The sequence below is a fragment of the Chiloscyllium plagiosum genome, chromosome 3 (genome assembly GCF_004010195.1).
Source record: "Chiloscyllium plagiosum isolate BGI_BamShark_2017 chromosome 3, ASM401019v2, whole genome shotgun sequence".
NCBI classification, from domain to species: Eukaryota; Metazoa; Chordata; class Chondrichthyes; order Orectolobiformes; family Hemiscylliidae; genus Chiloscyllium; species Chiloscyllium plagiosum.
Window position 1 is genome coordinate 132,335,633 of NC_057712.1, and position 20,956 is coordinate 132,356,588.

Here is a 20,956-nt window from a genome sequence, read left to right on the forward strand (position 1 = left end):
TCTACTTTGTTACGAATACTACAAGCATTCAGGTAAAGCACCTTAATGCTAATTTTCTAATCACCTCTAGTAGTATGTCCTAAGTTATCCTTCCTTTTAGATTCATAACTTAAAGCAGTATTTAACAAGTGCTGGAAAATGGGATTAGAATTGTTCATGGTTGTTTTTGACTGATGCAGACTTGATAGGCCAAAGGGCCTTTTTCTGTGCTTTAAACCTCTCTGACCCCATGATTCTTAGTCTACAAAAAGCATGTTCTAAATTTTGAGCAGTGTTTGAAAAGTGTGTGATTTTAAATAAACCTGTTGGACTATAATCTGATGTTATTTGACTTCTAATCTGTCCATCCCAGTCCAACACTGGCATCGCCACATCACATACTACAATCAACAAAAAGAAAATCTATAGATGCTGAAAATGTGAAACAAAAACAGAAATTGTTGAAGAAACTCAGCAGTCTGGCCAAATCTGTGGAAAGAAAGCACAGTCAATGTTTTGGGTTCAGGTACCCTTCTTCAGAAGTGATTATAGTTGGAAAAGGTGGCATGCATACTGAAGAAATGGAGCCCAGGGAGAGAGAATAGCAGTCGGACAGACAAAGGAATGGATAATAGTGAACCAGAGAGAAAGAAAAGTTTATAATAGGGACCTTTAATGGATGAACATGGTATGGCTGTGATGAAAGCAGCCCATGTCAATAACAAGGCCAGGAGTAAATGACATGGAAAGTGGTGTTCAGATCTCAAAATTATTGAACTTGATATTGAGTCCAGAAGTTTGCAGGATCTCCAAGCAGAAAATGAGATGCTGCTCTTCCAGCTTGTACTGAGTCCTGCTGGAGCAGGACTCCACACAGTCAGGCCTGTGACAGGAATGTTGGCCAGGGATCACAGTGCTATGTTGAAGTGCACTACTGGGATTCTACAATTATTACCAGTGTCCTTGCAACGGTAAGATCATTTACCTGGTTCTTCAGCAGGCTTTACACTTTCATTAATTACCATGCTTTCAGAGATTGCTACAAATATTTCCACCAGTTTGTCCACAGTCTTTTCAAGTAATTTGCTTTTTGGGGTCAAAACTTCTGCCCATTCTTCACAGCAAGTCTGTCGAACACATAAGCATACCAAAGGTGAATATACTACAATAAAATGACAATACTTCATATATTAGTAGCACATTTTTTTAAAAACAAATGCAATGAAACCAGAAGTTGCCAGATGTTAATGAAAGATAATTCTTTTTCAGTTGAATTTAATAGGTCCCACGAGAGTCAAAGAAAAACAATGAGTAGCAAGCCCATCTTTTTGTGTGTAATATGGAGCATTTCTTATGCCAGCTTTACTGCAGATCTCCTGACAACTCATTTTCAGATACATCAATGACTGTATCATTGCTACCTTCTGGTCTCATCCCAGAGATGGAAAAATGAATCAAACTTGCTTCAAATTTTTAATCTTCACCGGTTTCTTTTTTCTAATCTTTGACTTCTATCCCTATTTATAGGTTTAGATTAGATTACATTACAGTGTGGAAACAGGCCCTTCGGCCCAACAAGTCCACATCGACCCGCCGAAGCGGAACCCACCCATACCCCTACGTTTACCCCTTACCTAACACTACAGGCAATTTAGCATGGCCAATTCACCTGACCTGCACATCTTTGGACTGTGTTAGGAAACCGGAGCACCCGGAGGAAACTCACGCAGACACAGGGAGAACATGCAAACTCCACACAGTCAGTCGCCTAAGGAGGGAATTGAACCCAGATCTCTGGTGCTGTGAGGCATCAGTGCTAACCACTGTGCCACCGTGCCGCCCAAAGCTGACTTCTAACTTCATTACATATCCACTAATGCCCATAGCTATCTCAACTACACTTTCTCAAATTCTGCTTTCTATAAGCACTTTATTCCATGCTTCTCATTTCTCCATTTCTATTCCATTATTTTGGTGATGAGATCTTCCGTTGAACAAGCTAGAAATGATTCAGTATGAATAGCAGGCGAGGTGGTGGTGTAGTGGTATTGTTCCTATGGTAGTAATCCTCGAATATAAGTAATGGGTTGGGGAACGAAATGCAGAAACCACCATAGTAGATGATGAATTCTGAATTTAAAAATCTGATGATGTAACCATTCTTGTAAAATTTCATCTAATTTGCTATTGTTCTTTAGGGAAGGAAAACTATTATCATATAACCTCAGATCCAAAGACAGAAGTGGTCTCACAAGCTATTTAAGTGTACCAAATCACTCAAAAAGAGGAATGAAATCAGACAAATCATTTGTATCGAACCTGCAAAGTCCTCCTTCACAACATTTTGGGCCAATGTCAGATTTTGAAGAGCTGGTTCACAGATGGTGGAATTTGAATTCAACAAAAATCTGGAATTAAGATTCTAATGATGACCCATTGTTGATTGTTGGAAAAACCCATCAGGTTCACTAATGTCCTTCAGGTTAAGCAACTCCCTAACATGGTTGAAACAACTTCATAGAGGCAGGTATCTCATTACCGAGTCACCTTTTACTTACACACACTAGTACATTACAATTGTCTGGCTTCCTCAGAGCTGGCTCTGAGAGTGAACACTCTTTTTCGTTATTTTATTAAACAATACAGTTTACAAACAATTAACATTAACAGCTATATACAGAGAAACAGCAATTTACAAGGGAGAGGAGTGGCAAAGCCAGGCTCCAAACCCTACCGTTCAACCGTTTCCAGGGAAATGAAGACAAACCTCAAATCACACTCTCAGTCATCACAAAACAGTAACAGTAACAAATACATACAAGACAGTCCAATTAGATAAGAAACAGTACATAGAATACAAACCCCCTCCCAGCAGGGCTAAAGTGAGGACTGCAGATGCTGGAGATCAGAGTCTAGAGTGGTGCTGGAAAAACACAGCAGGTCAGGCATCACAAAAGAAGCAGTAACAAATACATACAAGACATTCCAAATAGATAAGAAACAGTGCATAGAGTACAGGTCCCCCCCAGCAAGCCTCCAGTCCCTCCCACCTCCGGCATTCTAAGCCAGCCCGCCCCTACACCCTTTCCAGCTCTCGGTCTGATCATATCCCTTCCAGCTGTCGGTCCGCCCTGACACACCTTCCAGCCAACTCTAGGGCAGCCCGTCCTGTTTCCCTAACCCCATCCCCCCCCACCCCAAGATGACAGCAATCAGGATGGCCTACCCACATTCTGGCATCTCAAACCGCCCTTCACAAGCTCCGGCCACCTCACTGACAGCCTGGGCCAGTACCTGCCGGGAGTGACAGCGCTGAGGATGGCCTACCTGCCGTCCGCCTCTCGGTCTGCCCCTACGTACCATCTGGTTCTCACACCGACGCGCCATCCGGCCTGTGGACTGCCCTGACACATCTTCTGGCCACCTCTAGGACAGCCCGTCCCCTTCCCTAGGACAATGGAACGCAGAGCAGTCCACAAGCCTTCTGTATATCGGCCTGCCCCAAGGCATATTCTGGCTCTCAGCTGCTCTAACACCTTCTGACCACCTCCAGGACACCCATCCTGATTATCCCTTTTTGGAATGACTGCGCTCAGAATGGCCTACCCACCTTCCACCTCTAAGGGCAACTGGCATTGGGGTGGACTACCCATCCTCCGGCTATTGGGGTGTCAGCTTTTGAGACAATCTAATGAGCCTCCCCATCTCACAGTAATGCCTTCCAGACCCAAGGGACACACAAGACAGTGCAGGTAATAAATCCAACAAGCAACAACTCAGAGTCAATTATCCACAAACAGAGTCCTTTCTAGTACAGAGTTCATTACCATAAACAGTTCTCTTCAAAATGTAGAGTCAATTCCCAGGAACAGAATCCACTCCAGTATACAAAATGCATTGTCAGAAATAGAGTCCACTCCAAACTGCAGAGTCCATTGCCCAAAGGAGAGTTCACAACCGAGGGCAGAGTTGACTCCTGAACACAGCAAATGCACCCCTGACAGCACACAAATGTGCAATCTCCATAGAGTCCTAGCCCATCAATAGAGAACCAGGTACACTCTCAGGAACACAGTACATTTTAAAGGTGTAGTTAACTCAAGGGTTATGGTCCATTCCCAAAGGTAGAGTCCACTCCAGGATGCAGCAATTGCTCACCTCCCAACACGCACACACATACACGTTCAGCCTTTCCAGAGGCTAGTCACCAACAAAGGACCACGCTTACCCAAACAGGAATAGTTCATCTGGAAAGATATATTTTCTCACAAGGGCTCAGTCCAAACACCAAACAAAAAGTGAAAACACATTCAACAAAACAGAAAACCAGAATGCAAGGGCTAAGCCCTGGCACAAAATCAACATAGTCCTTTTCTCTAAGTAAAAGAAAAAAGAATAACAAACAGGCTGTACCCAGCCAATGAAACAAAATAGTTCGCTAATGAGGGCTGAATTACACCTGAAACTCATTGACTGGGTAGATCAGGCAGTCCTCAATAAAAAAGGAATACTCTATTTTGATTTAGTCCCTACCCTCCCCTTCACTGTTTGATCACACAGCATTGCCCTTTGATGTGAAGGGCACTCTAGTCACTGGCCACTGGGTGTTTTCCTACCTTCCTGGTGGTGGAAATTGAATAAAGATTCATACACCTTGTGTCTCTCACTATGAGTCACACCTGCACACACGCACCATGGGTGCTGGGGAAAAAATAAACACTACCGCAGTTAGGCGGTAGTGTGGGGGTTAAAAAATAAAAAAATAAAAATAAAAAAGGAATACCATTTAACAAACTGGCTATATAATTTAGCCAGTTCAGGAATCAGTTCCCACTCATCCCACCTCCCCCCCCCAAAAAAAGCAGAAACCACCAACAGCAGCAGTAACACTCTGACTGTGGCCCAGCCAGCATAGAGTCAGTTATAGAGTCATAAAGATGTACAGCACCGAAACAGGCCCTTCAATCCAGCTTATCCATGCCGACCAGGTATCCCAACCCAATCTAGTTCCACCTGCCAGCACCTGACCCATATCCCTCCAAACCCTTCCTATTAATATACCTATCCAAATGCCTCTTAAATGTTGCAATTGTACCAGTTTCCGCGACTTCTTCTGACAGCTCATTCCATACACGTACCATCCTCTGCATGAAAATGTCGCTCCTTAGGTCTCTTTTATATCTTTCCCCCCTTATCCTAAACCTATGCCCTCTACTTCTGGACTCCTCCACTCCAGGGAAAAGACTATCCTATCCAGGCCCCTCATGATTTTGTAAACCTCTATCCAGTCATCCCTCAGCCTCTGACGCTTCAGGGAAAACAGCCCCAGCCTATTCAATCTCTCCCTATAGTTCAAATTCTCCAACCCTTGTATATCTTTTCTGAACCCTTTCAAATTTCACAACATCCTTCCGATAGGAAGGAGACAGAATTGGATGCAATATTCAAAAGTGGCCTAACCAATGTCCTGTACAGCCTCAACATGACCTGCCAACTCCTGTACTCAATACTCTGACCAATAAAGGAAAGCATACCAAACGCCATCTTCACTATCCTATCTATCTGTGACTCTACTTCTAAGGAGCTATGAATCTGCACTCCAAGGTCTCTTTGTTCAGCAACACTCTCCAGGACCTTACCACTGAGTGTATAAGTCCTGCTGTGATTTGCCTTTCCAAAATGCTACAACTTGCATGTATCTAAATTAAACTCCATCTGCCATTCCTCAGCCCATTGGCCCACCTGATCAAGATCCTGTTGTACTCTGAGGTAACCTTCTTCGTTGTGCATTGCACCTCAAATTTTGGTGTCATCTGCAAACTTACTAACTATACCTTCTATGTTCACATCCAAATCATTTATATAAATGACAAAAAGCAGTGGACCCAGCACCAGTCCTTTTGGCAAACCATTGGTCACAGGCCTCTAGCCTGAAAAGCAGCACTCCACGATCACCCTGTCTTTTACCTTCAAGCCAGTTCTGTATCCAAATGGCTAGTTCTCCTTGTATTCCATGAGATCTAATCTTGCTAACTAGTCTCCCATGAGGATCCTTTACTTGTCGAATGCCTTACTGAATTCCATGTAGATCACGTCCACTGCTCTGCCCTCAACAATCCTCTTTGTTACTTCTTTAAAAAACTCAATCAAGTTTGTGATTTCCCACACTCAAAACCATGTTGACTATCCTTAATCAGTCCTTGTCTTTTCAAATGCATGTAAATCCTGTCCCTTAGGAGTCCCTCCAACAACTTGCCCACCACTGACGTCGGGCTCGCCAGTCTATAGTTCCCTGGCTTATCCTTACAACCTTCGGTCAGTCGAACAAAGATGCCAACTTCCATCTGAATACTCTGTAAGCCATTCTCCACTTTTTGCATTTTCTAATAAAATCAGTTGTAGGCCTGTTTGGGAAAGATGTTGGGTTTCAGCTGATAGGTGCTCTTGTATGGTTACATCATTAATCCTTCATACCAAACAGTCTCTCAGCATTTTATTAAAGGTTAAACCATTGTCTCATGCCTCTGCCAGTCGTCTTAACCTCATCAAAAATCCCTGCACAATTCCCTTGGTTCTTGAACTGCTGAGTAGAACTATTAGTGTCTCAGAATCAGAGCAGGTTTGCGGTTTTCATATTCCTTAACTAGACCCATCAGCTCTTAAAGGTTTTCGTATCTGGTGCCTCAGGGAAAGGTAGGCTCCTAATAACCAAAAAAGCTGCAGGTCCACAAGCTATGCTATTGAAATAACTCCTTAGAAGCTGGTACCCCATCACTAAGTCACCCTTTATTTACATGTGCATAGTGCTTGACATTGATCTGGCTTCATCAGAATCAGCTATCAGGGTGATCAGAACCTCTGATACTCCTGTTTATTTTTTCTTTTTTTTAGCAGTACTTGACACTGGTCCAACTCCCTCAGAGCCAGTTCTCAGACTGAATCGAACCTCTGACACTTTTGTTTGCTTATTTTTCCCCAGCACCCATGTTGTGTGTGTGCAGGTGTGTGACACAGTGAAAGACAAAAGATGTACAAATCTTTAATACTCCTGTTTATTTTTTTTTTATTTAATTAAACAAATTACAAAACAGTTTACCAAAAATAGTTAACATTTAACAGCAATTTTACAAGGGAGAGGAGCAGCAAAGCTAGGCCCCAAACCCTACCGTTCAACCAGTTTACCCACAGAGATGAGGACAGACCTCAAATCCCAGTTCCACATATGAGAAGACAGCGACAATGACATTTGTACATAAAAAGACTAATCCAGTTACATTAAAAAAGTGCATACAATACAGACCCAGCAAGTCCCCATCCCTCCCACCTTCCGACCACTCTAAGGCAGCCAGCCCCAACCCATCTTCCGGCTCTCGGTCCACCTCATGCTCCCTCCAGTTCTCGGTCCACCCTGACCCATCTTTCGACTACCTCTAGGACAGCCCGCCCTGGTACCCACTCGGGGTGACAGCGGTCAGGACGGCCTACCCACCTCCCGGCTTTATTAACCACCCTCAGCACCTTTCGACCACCTCTGGGGCAGCCCGCCCCGGTACCTGCCCGGGGTGACAGCGCTGAGGACGGCTACCCGCCTTCTGGCTCTCAGTCTGCCCCCACGTACCATTGGGCTCTCACCCACCCTGATGCACCATCCGGCCAGTGGGCTATCCTGGCACACCTTCCAGCCACCTCTAGGACAGCCCGTCCCCTTCCCTGGGACGACAGCATGCAGGGTAGCCCACAAGCCTTCCGGATCTCAGCCCGCCCTTACGTGCCTTCTGGCTCTCGGCTGCTCTGACACACCTTTCGACCACCTCTAGGACAGCCCGTCCTGATTACCCGTTCTCAGGACGACAGTGTTCAGAATGGCGTACCCACCATCCGGCTCTCAGGGTGACTGGCAAATACTCCTGTTTATTTTATTTTTTTCCCTGTTTATTTTTTTTTATTTTATTAAACAAATTACAAAAACAGTTTACAACAAACAGTTAAATTTACAGCTGCATACAAGAGACAGCAATTTTACAAGGGAGAGGAGCAGCAAAGCCAGGCCCCAAACCCTACCGTTCAAACAGTTTATAGGGACATGAGGACAAACCTCAAATCCCAGTTTCACATATAAAAATATAAAGAGACATCAACAATGACACTTGTACATTAGACAATACTGTTACATACAAAAGTGCAGACAATACAGACCCAGCAAGCCCCCATCCCTCCCACCTTCCGACCACTCTAAGGCAGCCCGTCCCCCACCTTCCAGTTCTCGTCCACCCCATGCCCCTTCCAGTTCTCGGTCCGCCCTGACACACCTTTCGACCACCTCTAGGACAGCCCGCCCCAGTACCCGCCCGGGCTGACAGCGGTTAGGACGGCCTACCCACCTTCCGGCTTCACTAACCACCCTCAGCACCTTTCGACCACCTCTGGGGCAGCCCGCCCCGTTACCTGCCCAGGGTGACAGCGCTGAGGACGGCTACCCGCCTTCTGGCTCTCGGTCTGCCCCTACGTACCATTGGGCTCTCACCCACCCCGATGTGCCATCCGGCCAGTGGGCTATCCTGGCACACCTTCCGGTCACCTCTAGGACAGCCCGTCCCCTTCCCTGGGACGACAGCGTGCAGGGTAGCCCACAAGCCTTCCGGATCTCAGCCCGCCCCTGCGTGCCTTCTGGCTCTCGGCTGCTCTGACACACCTTTCGACCACCTCTAGGACAGCCCGTCTTGATTACCCCTTCTCAGGACGACAGTGTTCAGAATGGCCTACCCACCATCCGGCTCTCAGGGTGACTGGCAAATACTCCTGTTTATATCTGTCAGCAAGAGCTCCCTGGTTGGGCAAAGTTACCAGCCTAATGAGGGAACTCATGTTCTATGAAATTCAACCGGCAAACCTCATTACAATCACTACAATAGTCATACTTATTGAATTGTGCCTTATATGTTCCATCATCATCCCTGGTGTTACCTTGTCCCACAAACAGGACAGTTCCAGCAGAGATGACAGCACAATGATATAACATTGGGAGGGTGCTACCCTGGGAATTCTCAACATTGACTTCAGATTCCATGAAAGTCATAGAATTACTCAAACATGGGCAGGAAACTTGTATACTATGTACTACTGTCTCCCAGCATATGAACCATGTTGAACAACATTTGGAGGAAACGCTAAGGATGGCAATGGCACAGAATGTACTCTAGATGGCTGAACTTCAATGACCATTGCTGTTACCAGATAAAGACCAACAGCCAAATCAAATCAGTTTCCCTGTTCCTGTATTTGTACTGCTGTAAAATTACGACAATCAATGACCTGTTGTGCTTTTCCAGCATCACACTCTCAACTCTGATCTCCAGCATCTGCAGTCCTCACTTTCTCCCGATTGTCATGAGTCAATGTCCAAACATCTGTCATCTGTTTGAACATAACACATCTCCAGAAGTGAAATAAATATCAATTTGTTTGCTCTCCTTTTGTCGAAAATAAGCTGCTGTTCAAAGTCCAAAGGTCATTTCTGGCTTTCAGCTCACAGTTCACACATCCAAACCAAAAATGATAAAAAATAAAAATAAAATAATGAAGGTCTCAACTTCACCAAAAGTGGCTTTGCAGTACCACTATCAACTGAGCTGTATGAGACCTAATGGACACAGCTTTTAGACTGGGTCTATGGTGGGTGGTGAAGATCCAACAAGATGGAAAAACATCTTTGAAAACAATCTCACTAATCTATTTAATGCAAATACATCTCCTCATGACAACACTGATACGAATGACCATCACATAGTTGTCATGGAAATAAAGTGCTGTCTTCACATTGAAAATATCCTTCATGTGCTATGAGACATTACCACAGTGCAAAATGGGACAGGTTTCAAATAGATTTAGCAACTCACAACAGGTCATCCGAGAAACAGTATGGGCCATCAGCAGGGAATGGAACTGTACTCAGCCACATTACAATTACCACCAAGGCAGGGTAGCAGCCTTGGTTTAATGAAGGTTGCAGGACAGCATGCCAGGAGCAGCACCAAGCATACCTAAAAATGAGGTAATAACTTGCTGAAGCTACAACATAGGATGAAAAGCATAAACAGTCAGTCATAGAAAAAAAATGATTCCGCAATCAGGGAATCAGTTCTAAACTCTGCAGCACTGTCACATCCAGTCATGAAGAATGGTGGATAATTAGTCATCTCATTGGAGGAGGAGGCTCTGCAAATATCTCCCATGCTCAATAATGAAGGAACCAGCAAACTATGAAATTAACTTGGCAGGGGAGTTGCATACAGAGAGAAAGTTAAGTGGGGGAAGATGAATGTCCAAAATTAAAAGAGATAGCAAGAGAGTAAAGAAGGAATATAAATTATAGGCCAGTTAAGGCACAAGGGATTTTTGCAAGATTAGACGTCATTAATTTCAATGCAAGGAGTGTGACAAACAAGGCAAATGAGTTGAGGGCACAAATTAAAATGTGGGAGTATGTCGCTGTGTCGCTGAGACACAGTTGAAAGAAGGCAGGGTTGGTAGCTCAATATTACAGGATATAGAGTCTTCAAATGACACAGGGAAGGTGGTAAAAGGGGAAAGGGTATCACAACATCAGTCAGAGAATCAATTATAATAGTAAGGAGGAATGATATTTTAGAAGCCTACCTATATCCACTGGCTCTGAAGACTTATGTAAGGTCCACAGATTGAATATCCTCAGGCTGAAGTTCTACAGGGTCATCCGTTCACCTGAAGCTTGTGCCATCAGGTCCTAGTTTCTCTGACAAAATCCACATCCACTCTATTTAATAAATACTTTGTATCAATGCTCACTAATGAAATCAGGGTGAAATTAACACAGATGCAGAGGAGGTCCTGAGAGGTCTGGCAATCTGAAAAGTAAATAAGTCTCCACAGCCAGCTGAAATGTATCCCAGGGCATTCAGTGAAACAAGGGAGGAAATAGCAGCATTGCTGATAATAATTTTCACTCCCTCTCTGACCATACGCGTCAGAGGACAGGAGATCAGACAATGTGGTACCGTTACTCAAAAAGGGAGCAAGGGACAAAGTGGTTAGGAAGACATATGGAATATTTGCCTTTATTAGTGAAGATACAGAGTTTAAGAGCAGGGAGGTGATGTTGGAATTGTACAAAATGTTGGTTAAGCCAAAGCAACTGCACACTGTGACTAGTTCTGCAATCTACGTTATAGGGGTGGGGAGAATGATTGCATTGGCGAAGATTTAGAAGAGATTTACCAGGATGTTGCCTAGGGCTGGAGAGTTAATGATGAGAGTTTGAATAGACTGGGATTGTTTTCCTTGGAGCAGACTGGCTTGGTCAAGAAATATTAAATCATGAGGGGCACAGACAGAGTAGACAGGAAGAAAAGTTACCTTTTGTGCAGGAATCAGTGACCGGGGCCATGGATTTAAAGTAAGGGGCAAGAGGTTTGAAGGGAACGTGAAGAAAAATCTATTCACCCTGAATGTGTGGAAATCTGGAATGGGTAGTAGAAGCGGAAATCCTCATAATAAAAAAAATCAGATGTACTCTTGTGATGCCAAGGCACACAAAGCTAGGGTCACAAAGCAAGTCATTTTGCCCGAAATGTCGATTCTCCTGCTCCTCAGAAGCTGCCTGACCTGCTGTGCTTTTCCAGCACCACACTCTCGACTCCGATCTCCAGCATCTGCAATCCTCACTTTCTCCACACAACGCTCAGGGTCAAGTGCTGGAAAATGGGAATAGGTTTTTGTTTGATCAGCATAGACTCAATATTTCAAACAGCCTTTTCTGTGCTGTTGATCTCTATGACTCAATAACTTGCTCAGTATGAAAGATAAAGCTGAAGTTTTTATAACAACATTCAGGCAGATGTTGAGTAGGTTATTCATCTCAGCCTTACCCAGAGCTCTTCAGCATCTTCAGTCTTCAGTCAAGTTGGTTCACTCACATGCTAAGAAATGACTGAAGAAACTAGACACTGCAAAGGTCATGATTCCTGCCAATATGCTGGTACAGAACTGAAGACATGTACTCCAGAACTTCTTATGCCCCTAGCCAAGCTGTTCTAGCATAGCTACAACACTGGTGTCTACCCGGCCATGTGGAAAATTGCTCAAGTATGTTCTGTCAACAAAAACAAATCAAGACAAATCCAAACCAATCAATTACCACCCATCAATTTAATCTTGATTATCCGTGAAGTGATGTAAAGGGCCATAAACAATGTTATCAAGCAGAATTCATTTAGCAATAACCTGCTAAGTGAAGCTCAGTTTGGATTCTGACAGGTTCTCTCAGCCTCAAACCTCATTACAGCCATGCTTCAAACATGGATAAAAGAGCTGGACATCGAGAGGTGAATTGATATCATGGGAGCATTTGACCAAGTATGTCATCAAAGATCCTAGGCAAAACCAAAGTAAGTGGGATGATGGGAAAAACTCAATCTTGTTTGGAGTTGTACCTGGTTCAAAGGAAGATTCTTGTAATTGTTCTGAAGTCAGTCATCTCAGCTCCAAGATATCTCTTCAGGAGTTACTCAAGATTGTGTTGTAAGCCCAACTAACTCCAGTAATGGCCATCTCCAACAAGAGAAAACCTGAAAATCACCTCATGAAATTCAATAATTCGAACACTGTTGCACCTTCCACTTTCAACATCCTAAGGGTTATCATTAACCAGAAGCTTAATTGGACCAGTCATATAAATGCAGTGACTACAACAGCAAATCAGAGGCTAGGAATCATTAGACAGTTCCTTCCAAATTTACAATCATCATTGCCAAGAAAGACAGGGGTAGTAGATACATTAGGACACCATCTGCAAGGTCCTTGTCAAGCCACTCACCATCTTGACTTGGAAATATGCCAACATTCCTTCACTGTCGCTAGGTGAAAATTCTGAAACTCTTTTCCTAATGGCATTGTGGGTCTACCAACATACACATTCAGTGATTACCTTCTCTGGGGCAACCAGGAATGGGTAATAAATGGTGGACCAGCCAGTGAAGTCAACATCCTCAGAATGAATAATAGAAATGGCCTATCCGCTTCTAAATAGATAACTAGACAATCTGAATTTTAGAGTCATAGAGTTCAATAGTATGGAGACAGATAGACCAACAGGTCCATCCATGCTAACCCCTTTTCCCCACAATTGGCCCATTATCCTTCTAAACCTTTTCTATCCATGTATTTCTCCAAATGCCTTTTAAATGTTGTTAATGTACCCACTTCAACTTCTTCCATTGGCAGCTCATTCCACATGCGTACCGCCCTCTATGTAAAAATGTTGTCCCTCAGGTTCCCTTTTACTCTTTCCCCTCCAACCTTAATTTGATGCCCTTTAGTCCTCAATTCCCCAACCTGGGAAAAGGACTGAGTGCATTCACCCTTTCCATGCCTCTCATGATCTTATACACTTCAGTAAGATCCCCTCTCAGTCTCCTATGCTCCATAGAAAAATGTCCAAACTTGTCCAACTCTCCTGATAACTCAGATTCTTAAGTCTTGGCAACGTCCTTGCATATTTCTTCTGCACTCTTTCCAGTTTAATAACATCCTTCCTATAGCAAGGTGCCAAAGCTGAACACAATACTCCAACTGCGGCCTCACCAAACTTCCACACTCAATGTCCTGACTAATGAAGTTAAAAGTGACACAACACTAGCTTATAGTCCAACTGGTATATGTGGAAGCACTAGCTTTTGAAGCGCTGCTCCATCAACAAGGAGCTGTGGAATAGGATCATACGATACAGAATTTATAGCAAAAGAATACAGTGCCATGCAACTCTGCAGCCTTGGTTCAAACATGGATAAAAGAGCTGAACGTCCAAAGATGAATTGAGAGTGACTGCCCTTACATCACGGGAGCATTTAACGAAGTATGTCATCAAAGAGCCTTAGCAAAATTAGAGTAAATGGGATGATGAGAAAAACACAATCTTGTTTGGAGTTGTACCCTGCACAAAGGATGATTCTTGTAGGGTTCACCAGACTGATGCCTGGGATGGCAGGACTGGCATATATCCATCCCAATCCATTAGCAGCTTCTTCACATCCTGACTGATGAAGGCCAGTGTGTCAAAAGCCTTCCTCACTGCCTTGTCTACCTGTGACTCCACTTTCAGAGAACCATGCATCTGAACTCCAAGGTCCCTCTCTTCCACTTCACTCCCTAAGGTCCAACCATTCATCTGAATTCCAAGGTCCTTCTCTTCCACTTCACTCCCTAAGGTCCAACCATTCATCATGAAACTTCTACCTTGATATGACTTCCCAAAATGCAAGGCCTCACACTTATCTATATTGAACTCTACTTGCCATTTCTTACCACACTTCCCCAGCTGATCAAGGTCCTGCTGCAATTTCTTATAACCTTCCTCACGTCCACGATACTACCTATTTTAGTATCATCTGTAAACTTATTAATTATGCCTTGTACATTCTTATCAAGATCATTGATATAGATAGCAAACAACAATGGGCCCAGCACCGACCCCTGACTAGTCATAGACCTCCTGTCTGACAAGTATCCTTTCTCTCTGCTTCCTACTATCAAGTCAATTGTGAATCCAATTTGCGAGCTACCTCTGGATTCCATGCAATCTAATCTTCCAGAGCAGCCTACCATGTAGAACACACAAAGGCTTTACTGAAATCCATATAGAAGATGTCTATCACTCTGCCCTCGTCAACCTTCCTGGTCACATCATCAAAGAACTCTAACAAATTTGTGATGCATGATCTCCCATGCACAAAGCCATGCTGTCTATTCCTAATCAAATCCTATCTTTCCAAATGCATATATTGCATGTGTTATGACATGGGGTTACTTAACTAAACTTAATACAGCAACATAGAAAAGATTTATCCTGTGCAGTAATCTGTGAAAATTCGAGAAGTCAAGAACGATTTAAAGTAAAAATGAACAACTTTACTTCTTAAAGTATAACAGAGAATAATTAACTAACAACTATTTACAAATCCTTCCTCTAACCTATCTTTTAACATCCCCTTCTACAATACAAGTCCGATAAAACCCGCAATCAAGATTTACAAAACAAAACTTTCTATCTCAAAACCAGGCAGCTTTCAGTTTTCTCTGTATTCCTGACTTATTTTCTTTTTCTTGGGGATTCTGCTTTCAAGGTTACTGATCGATAAAGGTACCTTTAAGAGAGCTTTTTTTCTCAGGGCAGTGTACAGATGGCGATGGTTTGGCAGTTCTGCTTTCAACTGTTCAATTTTCCCTGGTTTTATACCCCCAAAGCATCGGATTGTGTCATTGGTTTTTAAGATTGTCAATGTGCTAAATTTAAACTGGCTTGGAGTTTGGTATATTTCAGGGTATAACTAAACTGATTGGCCTAATTCAAATCTGTTTTGTCGTTTCCAGGCAACGAGCTACCCTAGCTACCCCAGTAGCTGGAGCACATGTTACATTGTATCTTAGTGTTGTCACTGCCAGCTTTTAACTCTGTTAAAGGTATAGTACACACACGTCTTCATAACTCCCCCCCCTTAAGAAAAAATATTAACCATCAAAAAGAAAAGATGGCTTCATTTTTTTTCTCTATTTTTTAAAACACATTATCCTAACATACAGATAACTTTAATATAAGTTCACCTTAACTTCTTCATATGACATTAAATAAATACAAACCTCATCTAAACTCTATCAGTTAAATCTACAATAACGCATCTGGAATTACATTCTTATGATCCACAACATGTATGATTTTTAAATTAAAAGTGTGTAACATAACAGTCTAATGAAATATTCTCATATTCTTGTCTTTAAAGCATTCTAAGAATGTAAGCGGATTATGGTCCGTGTACACAACCATCTCCGACACATTGTTCATGACATACACATTAAAATGTTGTAAGGCCAGTACCAAACTCAATAGTTCTTTCTCGATTGTGGATATTTCCTCCGGTGGATGTTGATCTTCTTTGAAAAGTGACCAACTGGCAGTTCAATCTAATTCTCATCTTCCTGTAGGAGTACAGCTCCAACTCCTATATCACTAGCACTGATGGTGACTTTAAAAAGTTTTGAAACGTTGGCGCAGCTAAAACTGGATTGGTGGTTAATATTGATTTCAAATGGTCGAATGTTTCCTGGCATTTTTTTGTCCACTGAAACTTTGTGTTGTTCTTCATTTTTAAATCTATTTTGAGGCACAGCAAAATCCATATCATCTGGATTTGATTTCTCACTCTGTAGGGCAGTAACTAACACATGTTTCTCCAGTTCTTTCTCTCCAGTTTAATATGATTTCAACATGTTCACATGACAAACCCGATACCGTTTCTTTTCTATCTGACATCTTTACTAAATAGTTCACCTGACTGAACTTTTTCTCAATTTGATAGGAATCACTAAACCTTCCTTTGAAGGGACTAACACGTTATGTCCTTGGTAAAATATCTGAGTCTCAGAGCTGTTATCTGCCATATGCTTCATTCTACACTGTGCTTTCTTTTGGTGCTAAGAGAAAATGAGAACTGCAGATGTTGAAGATCAGAGTCGAGAATGTGTTGCTAGAAAAGCACAGCAGCTCAGGCAGCATCCGAGGGGCAGGAAAATCGACATTTTGGGCTGGGAGCGCTTCATCAGGAATGAGGTTGGGAGCTTCGCGGGGTGGAGAGATAAATGGGAGGGGAGTGGGGCTGGGGAGAAGGTAGCTAAAAATGCAATAGGTGGTTGGAGGTGGGGGTAAAGGTGATAGGTCGGAGAGGAGGGTGGAGCGGATAGGTGGGAAAGAAGATTGACAGGTGGGAAAGGTCAGCTGAGCAGGAATGTTGGAACTGGGGTAAGGTGGGGGGAGGGAAAAGGAAATTGGTGAAGTCTACATTGATTCCCTGGGGTTGAAGGGTCCCCAGGCGGAAGATAAGGCATTCTTCCTCCAGGCGTCGGTGGTGAGGGAGTGGTGATGGAGGAAGCCCAGGACCTGCATGTCCTCGGCAGATCGGAAGGGTGAGTTGAAATGTTCAGCCACAGGGTAGTGGGGTTGATTGGTGTCCCGGAGATATTCTCTAAACCGCTCTGCAAGAAGGTGTCCAGTCTCCCCAAAGTAGAGGAGACCACATTGGGAGCAAAGGATACAATAAATGACAGATGTGGAAGCGCAGGTGAAACTTTGATGGATGTGGAAGGCTCCTTTGGGGCCTTGGATGGAGGTGAGAAGGGAGGTGTAGGCACAGGTTTTTCAATTCCTGTGGTGGCAGGGATGGGTGCCAGGAGGGGAGGGTGTTTGTTAGGGAGTTCTTTTGATGCTGTTTAGTTAACTCACCTACTCTATTTAATCTCTCCCTCACCTAGTCTAAGTGTGAGATCTTCTACTTTGGTCCTGTCAATGTTTCTTTAATTAACTTCAAAGGGCCTCTCACAATCATTTGGATAATCCTGACAGTATGCTCTCAACATGGTCTTCAAGGTCTGATGCCACCTTTCTAAAGTTCCCTGGGATTCAGGATGATACGCACTGGATTTAAAGTGCTGTATACCTAAGCTGTCTATAACTTCCCCAAAACTCCTAGCAGCAAAATTTGACCCTTGGTCCGACTAATCTCTCTGGGTGGCCTGTATCGTGTGAAGAAAACTATTAACTTCTCTACTACTGTTTTTGCCTTAATAATCTGTGATAGAATTGCCTCAGGAAATCAGGTAGACACATCATTATGGTTAACAAGTACTGGTTCCCACTTTTAGTTTTCGGGAGGGGACCTACACAATCAATTATAACATGTGTGAAAGGTGCTTCAAATGTGGGAATTGGAAACAAGACTGCTGGTTTTATTACTGCCTGTGGCCTATGTACCATTTGGCATGTATGACATGTACTGCAAAGGTTAACCACATCCTTGTGCATTCCAGGCCAATAAAAATGTTTTTGTACCTTTTGTACCCCTAAGTGACTTCCTACAAGTAATTCATGTGCTACCTGTAACACCTGCTGTATGTCTGTATGCTACCGGCAACACAATCTGGTGCACTTCAGTCCATTTCTCCTCTGCGCTAACCTGCCGTGGTCTCCATTTCCGTCTTAGGATTCTATCTTTCAGACAATAACCCTCCAGAATATTCTGTGCCTCCTTTTCAGAGTACACAACAATATATATATATCTTTTATTGTCTTGTCTTGCTGTTGCAAGTCTCTTAGTCTTTCAGGAGTAAACACTTTTCTGATCCTTTGCCTATTCAGGTCTTTGCTGCACCATTACATCAAAAAGGGTATCCGCTAACTGAACCTCAACTCCTTCATCTTTGTCTTTTCTTTTCACCTATGGTAGTAGGATCTGGTTATCACACAGTCTGGGAAAATACCAGGATATTTCTATTTTAATTTATCAGTTTCTTGGTCTTCCTTAGGCTTCTCCATGACAAGGGGAGTCACTCCTTAGATCCCGCCAAATCATTCTCAAGAACAAACTGAATTCCTGGAAGGGCTTTTGCCCAAAACGTCAATTTTCCTGCCCCTCAGATGCTGCCTGACCTGCTGTGCTTTTCCAGCATCACACTCTTAATTCTGTCAATCACTCCCACTACAACTTCCCTAGTCTTGAGTTGATACTCCAACCCAATCTTACATAGGGGAATGCTAAACTTCTGTTCATCTATTCCACAAATTACCATTCTTTCAGGTAACAGATCGGAGAGAGTGCATATTCGCTCATTTCTTACTATCAGTGACTGGTTAGATACTGTATCTCTCAAAATTATAACTTCTTGTCCTTCTCCCCTGTCCTTTCTGAATAAACTTTACCCACTGAGGCAAATTTGTTGTAGAGATCAGGTACTTACCAGTCTCTTCCCAGGCTATGCACTCTTCTGCAGCTCTTCAGTTCTTCTTGGGGTCTCCTTTACTACCTTCACTAATGCCACAGGCTTAGCTTCATTTATCACATCTCTTCCCACAGTGCCTTTCTTTAACAACCAGCACTGTGACTTTACATGTCCCACTTTACCACCGTGGAAACACCTGAGGCCTTTCATGTCCTTTCTACTTCTTGGGCTTCCTTTTTAGCCTGCGGTAATTTCTTACCAGTGCTCTCGACTCTTGGTTTCATAGTGTAGGATCTCCCCTTCTCCCAACTTCTATTCCTCACAGGATGAAATTCTGGCCAGAAGCTGTTCTTATGCACCAACATGTACTCATTTGTTAATTCTGCTGCCCTTCTCACTTCCTAAATTTCTGTTCCTTCATGTGAATTCTTACCATCTCTAGAAATGAGTTTTTAAACTCCTCCAGCAAAGTAATCTCTCTCAGAACCTCAAATGTCTTACCTATTTTCAAAGCACGCACCCATCTATCAAAATGACCATGTTTAATTATTTCGAACTGAAAGAATTTATATAAATGATTTGGATATGAGAATAAGAGATATAGTTAGTAAGTTTGCAGATGACACCAAAACTGGAGGTGTAGTGGACAGCGAAGAAGGTTACCTCAGATTACAACAGGATCTTTATCAGATGGGCCAATGGGATGAGAAGTGGCAGATGGAGTTTAATTTAGATAAATGTGAGCTGTTGCATTTTGGGAAAGCAAATCTTAGCAGGACTTATACATTTAATGGTAAGGTCCTAGGGTGTGTTGCTGAACAAAGAGACCTTGGAGTGCAGGTTCATAGCTCCTTGAAAGTGGAGTCGCAGGTAGATAGGATAGTGAAGAAGGTGTTTGGTATGCTTTCCTTTATTGGTCAGAATACTGAATACAGGAGTTGGGAGGTCACGTTGTGACTGTACAGGATATTGGTTAGGCCACTGTTGAAATATTATGTGCAATTCTGGTCTCCTTCCTATCGGAAAGATGTTGTGAAACTTGAAAGGGTTCAGGAAAGATTTACAAGGATGTTGCCAGGGTTGGAGAATTTGAGCTAAAGGGAGAGGTTGAATAGGCTGCGGCTGTTTTCCCTGGAGCGTCGGAGGCTGAGGGGAGATCTTATAGAGGTTTATAAAATCATGAGAAGTGGATAGGATAAATAGACAAGATCTTTTCCCTGGGGTAGGAGAGTCCAGAACTGGAGGGCATAGGTTTAGGGTGAGAGGGGAAAGATATAAAAAAGACCTAAGGGGCAACATTTTCACATAGACAATGGTACGTATATGGAATAAGCTGCCAGAGGAAGTGTTGAAGGCTAATACAAATGCAACATTTAAAAGGCATCTGGATGGGTATATGAATAGAAAGTGTTTGGAGGGATATGGGCTGGGTGTTGGTAGGTGAGACTACTTTGGGTTGGGATATCTGGTCGGCATGGACGAGTTGGACTGAAGGGTTTGTTTCTGTGCTGAACATCTCTATGACTCTATTTGAGACTTTTAACCCATGTAACATTTTGTAATCTCCTTTGCATTATGTCTAGTGCAAACATGTCCGTCAAGACTGCATTGACCAGAACTGCACACAATTTTCCAGCTGTGGCCCAACTAATGTTTTATAAAGTTGTAACAAAATGTCTTTGCCCCTACATTCTACACCCACACTAAAGAAGGCAAGTAACCAGTATGCCTTCTTCATTATCCTGTCCACCTGTGCTGACACTTGCAGGAATCAATAGTATACAGATGTGTCTTTGTTCCTTGGTATTCTATAAGGAGTGACCATCCTTCATTAGACCTCCCAAAAGGCATCACCTCATGTTTTTCAGGATTAAATTTCATCTACCTTTGCAAAAACAAATTTATCAGCTGATCAATATCAGAATGTAGACTGAGACCATCTTCCTCACCATCAACATCACCAATTGTTGTGTCATCTGCAAACCTATTAATTATAGTTTCTGCATTGACATCCAATGTATTAATGTACTTAACAAACAGCAAGAGTCCCAGTATCAATCCCTGTTGTACACTGCTGGCCATAGGCTTCCAATTACAAAAATGATCCTCCATCTACCATTCCTAGTCTCTCATTTGTGAGTCAATTTTGGATCCACTTATCCAATGTGCTTTGGATTCC

The 20,956-nt window shown here is 43.0% G+C and overlaps 1 protein-coding gene across 1 annotated transcript in view; it reads right to left on the reverse strand.

Annotated features, from left to right (window-relative positions):
* The window catches only part of LOC122540179 (dynein axonemal heavy chain 8-like), a 1,249,383-nt gene that overhangs the window by 786,066 nt on the left and 442,361 nt on the right, over positions 1-20,956 (reverse strand). Inside the window, exon 22 of the mRNA XM_043675521.1 lies at positions 965-1,106. Within this exon, the coding sequence (XP_043531456.1) occupies positions 965-1,106 (142 nt within the window). The remainder of the gene's footprint in view (positions 1-964; positions 1,107-20,956) is intronic.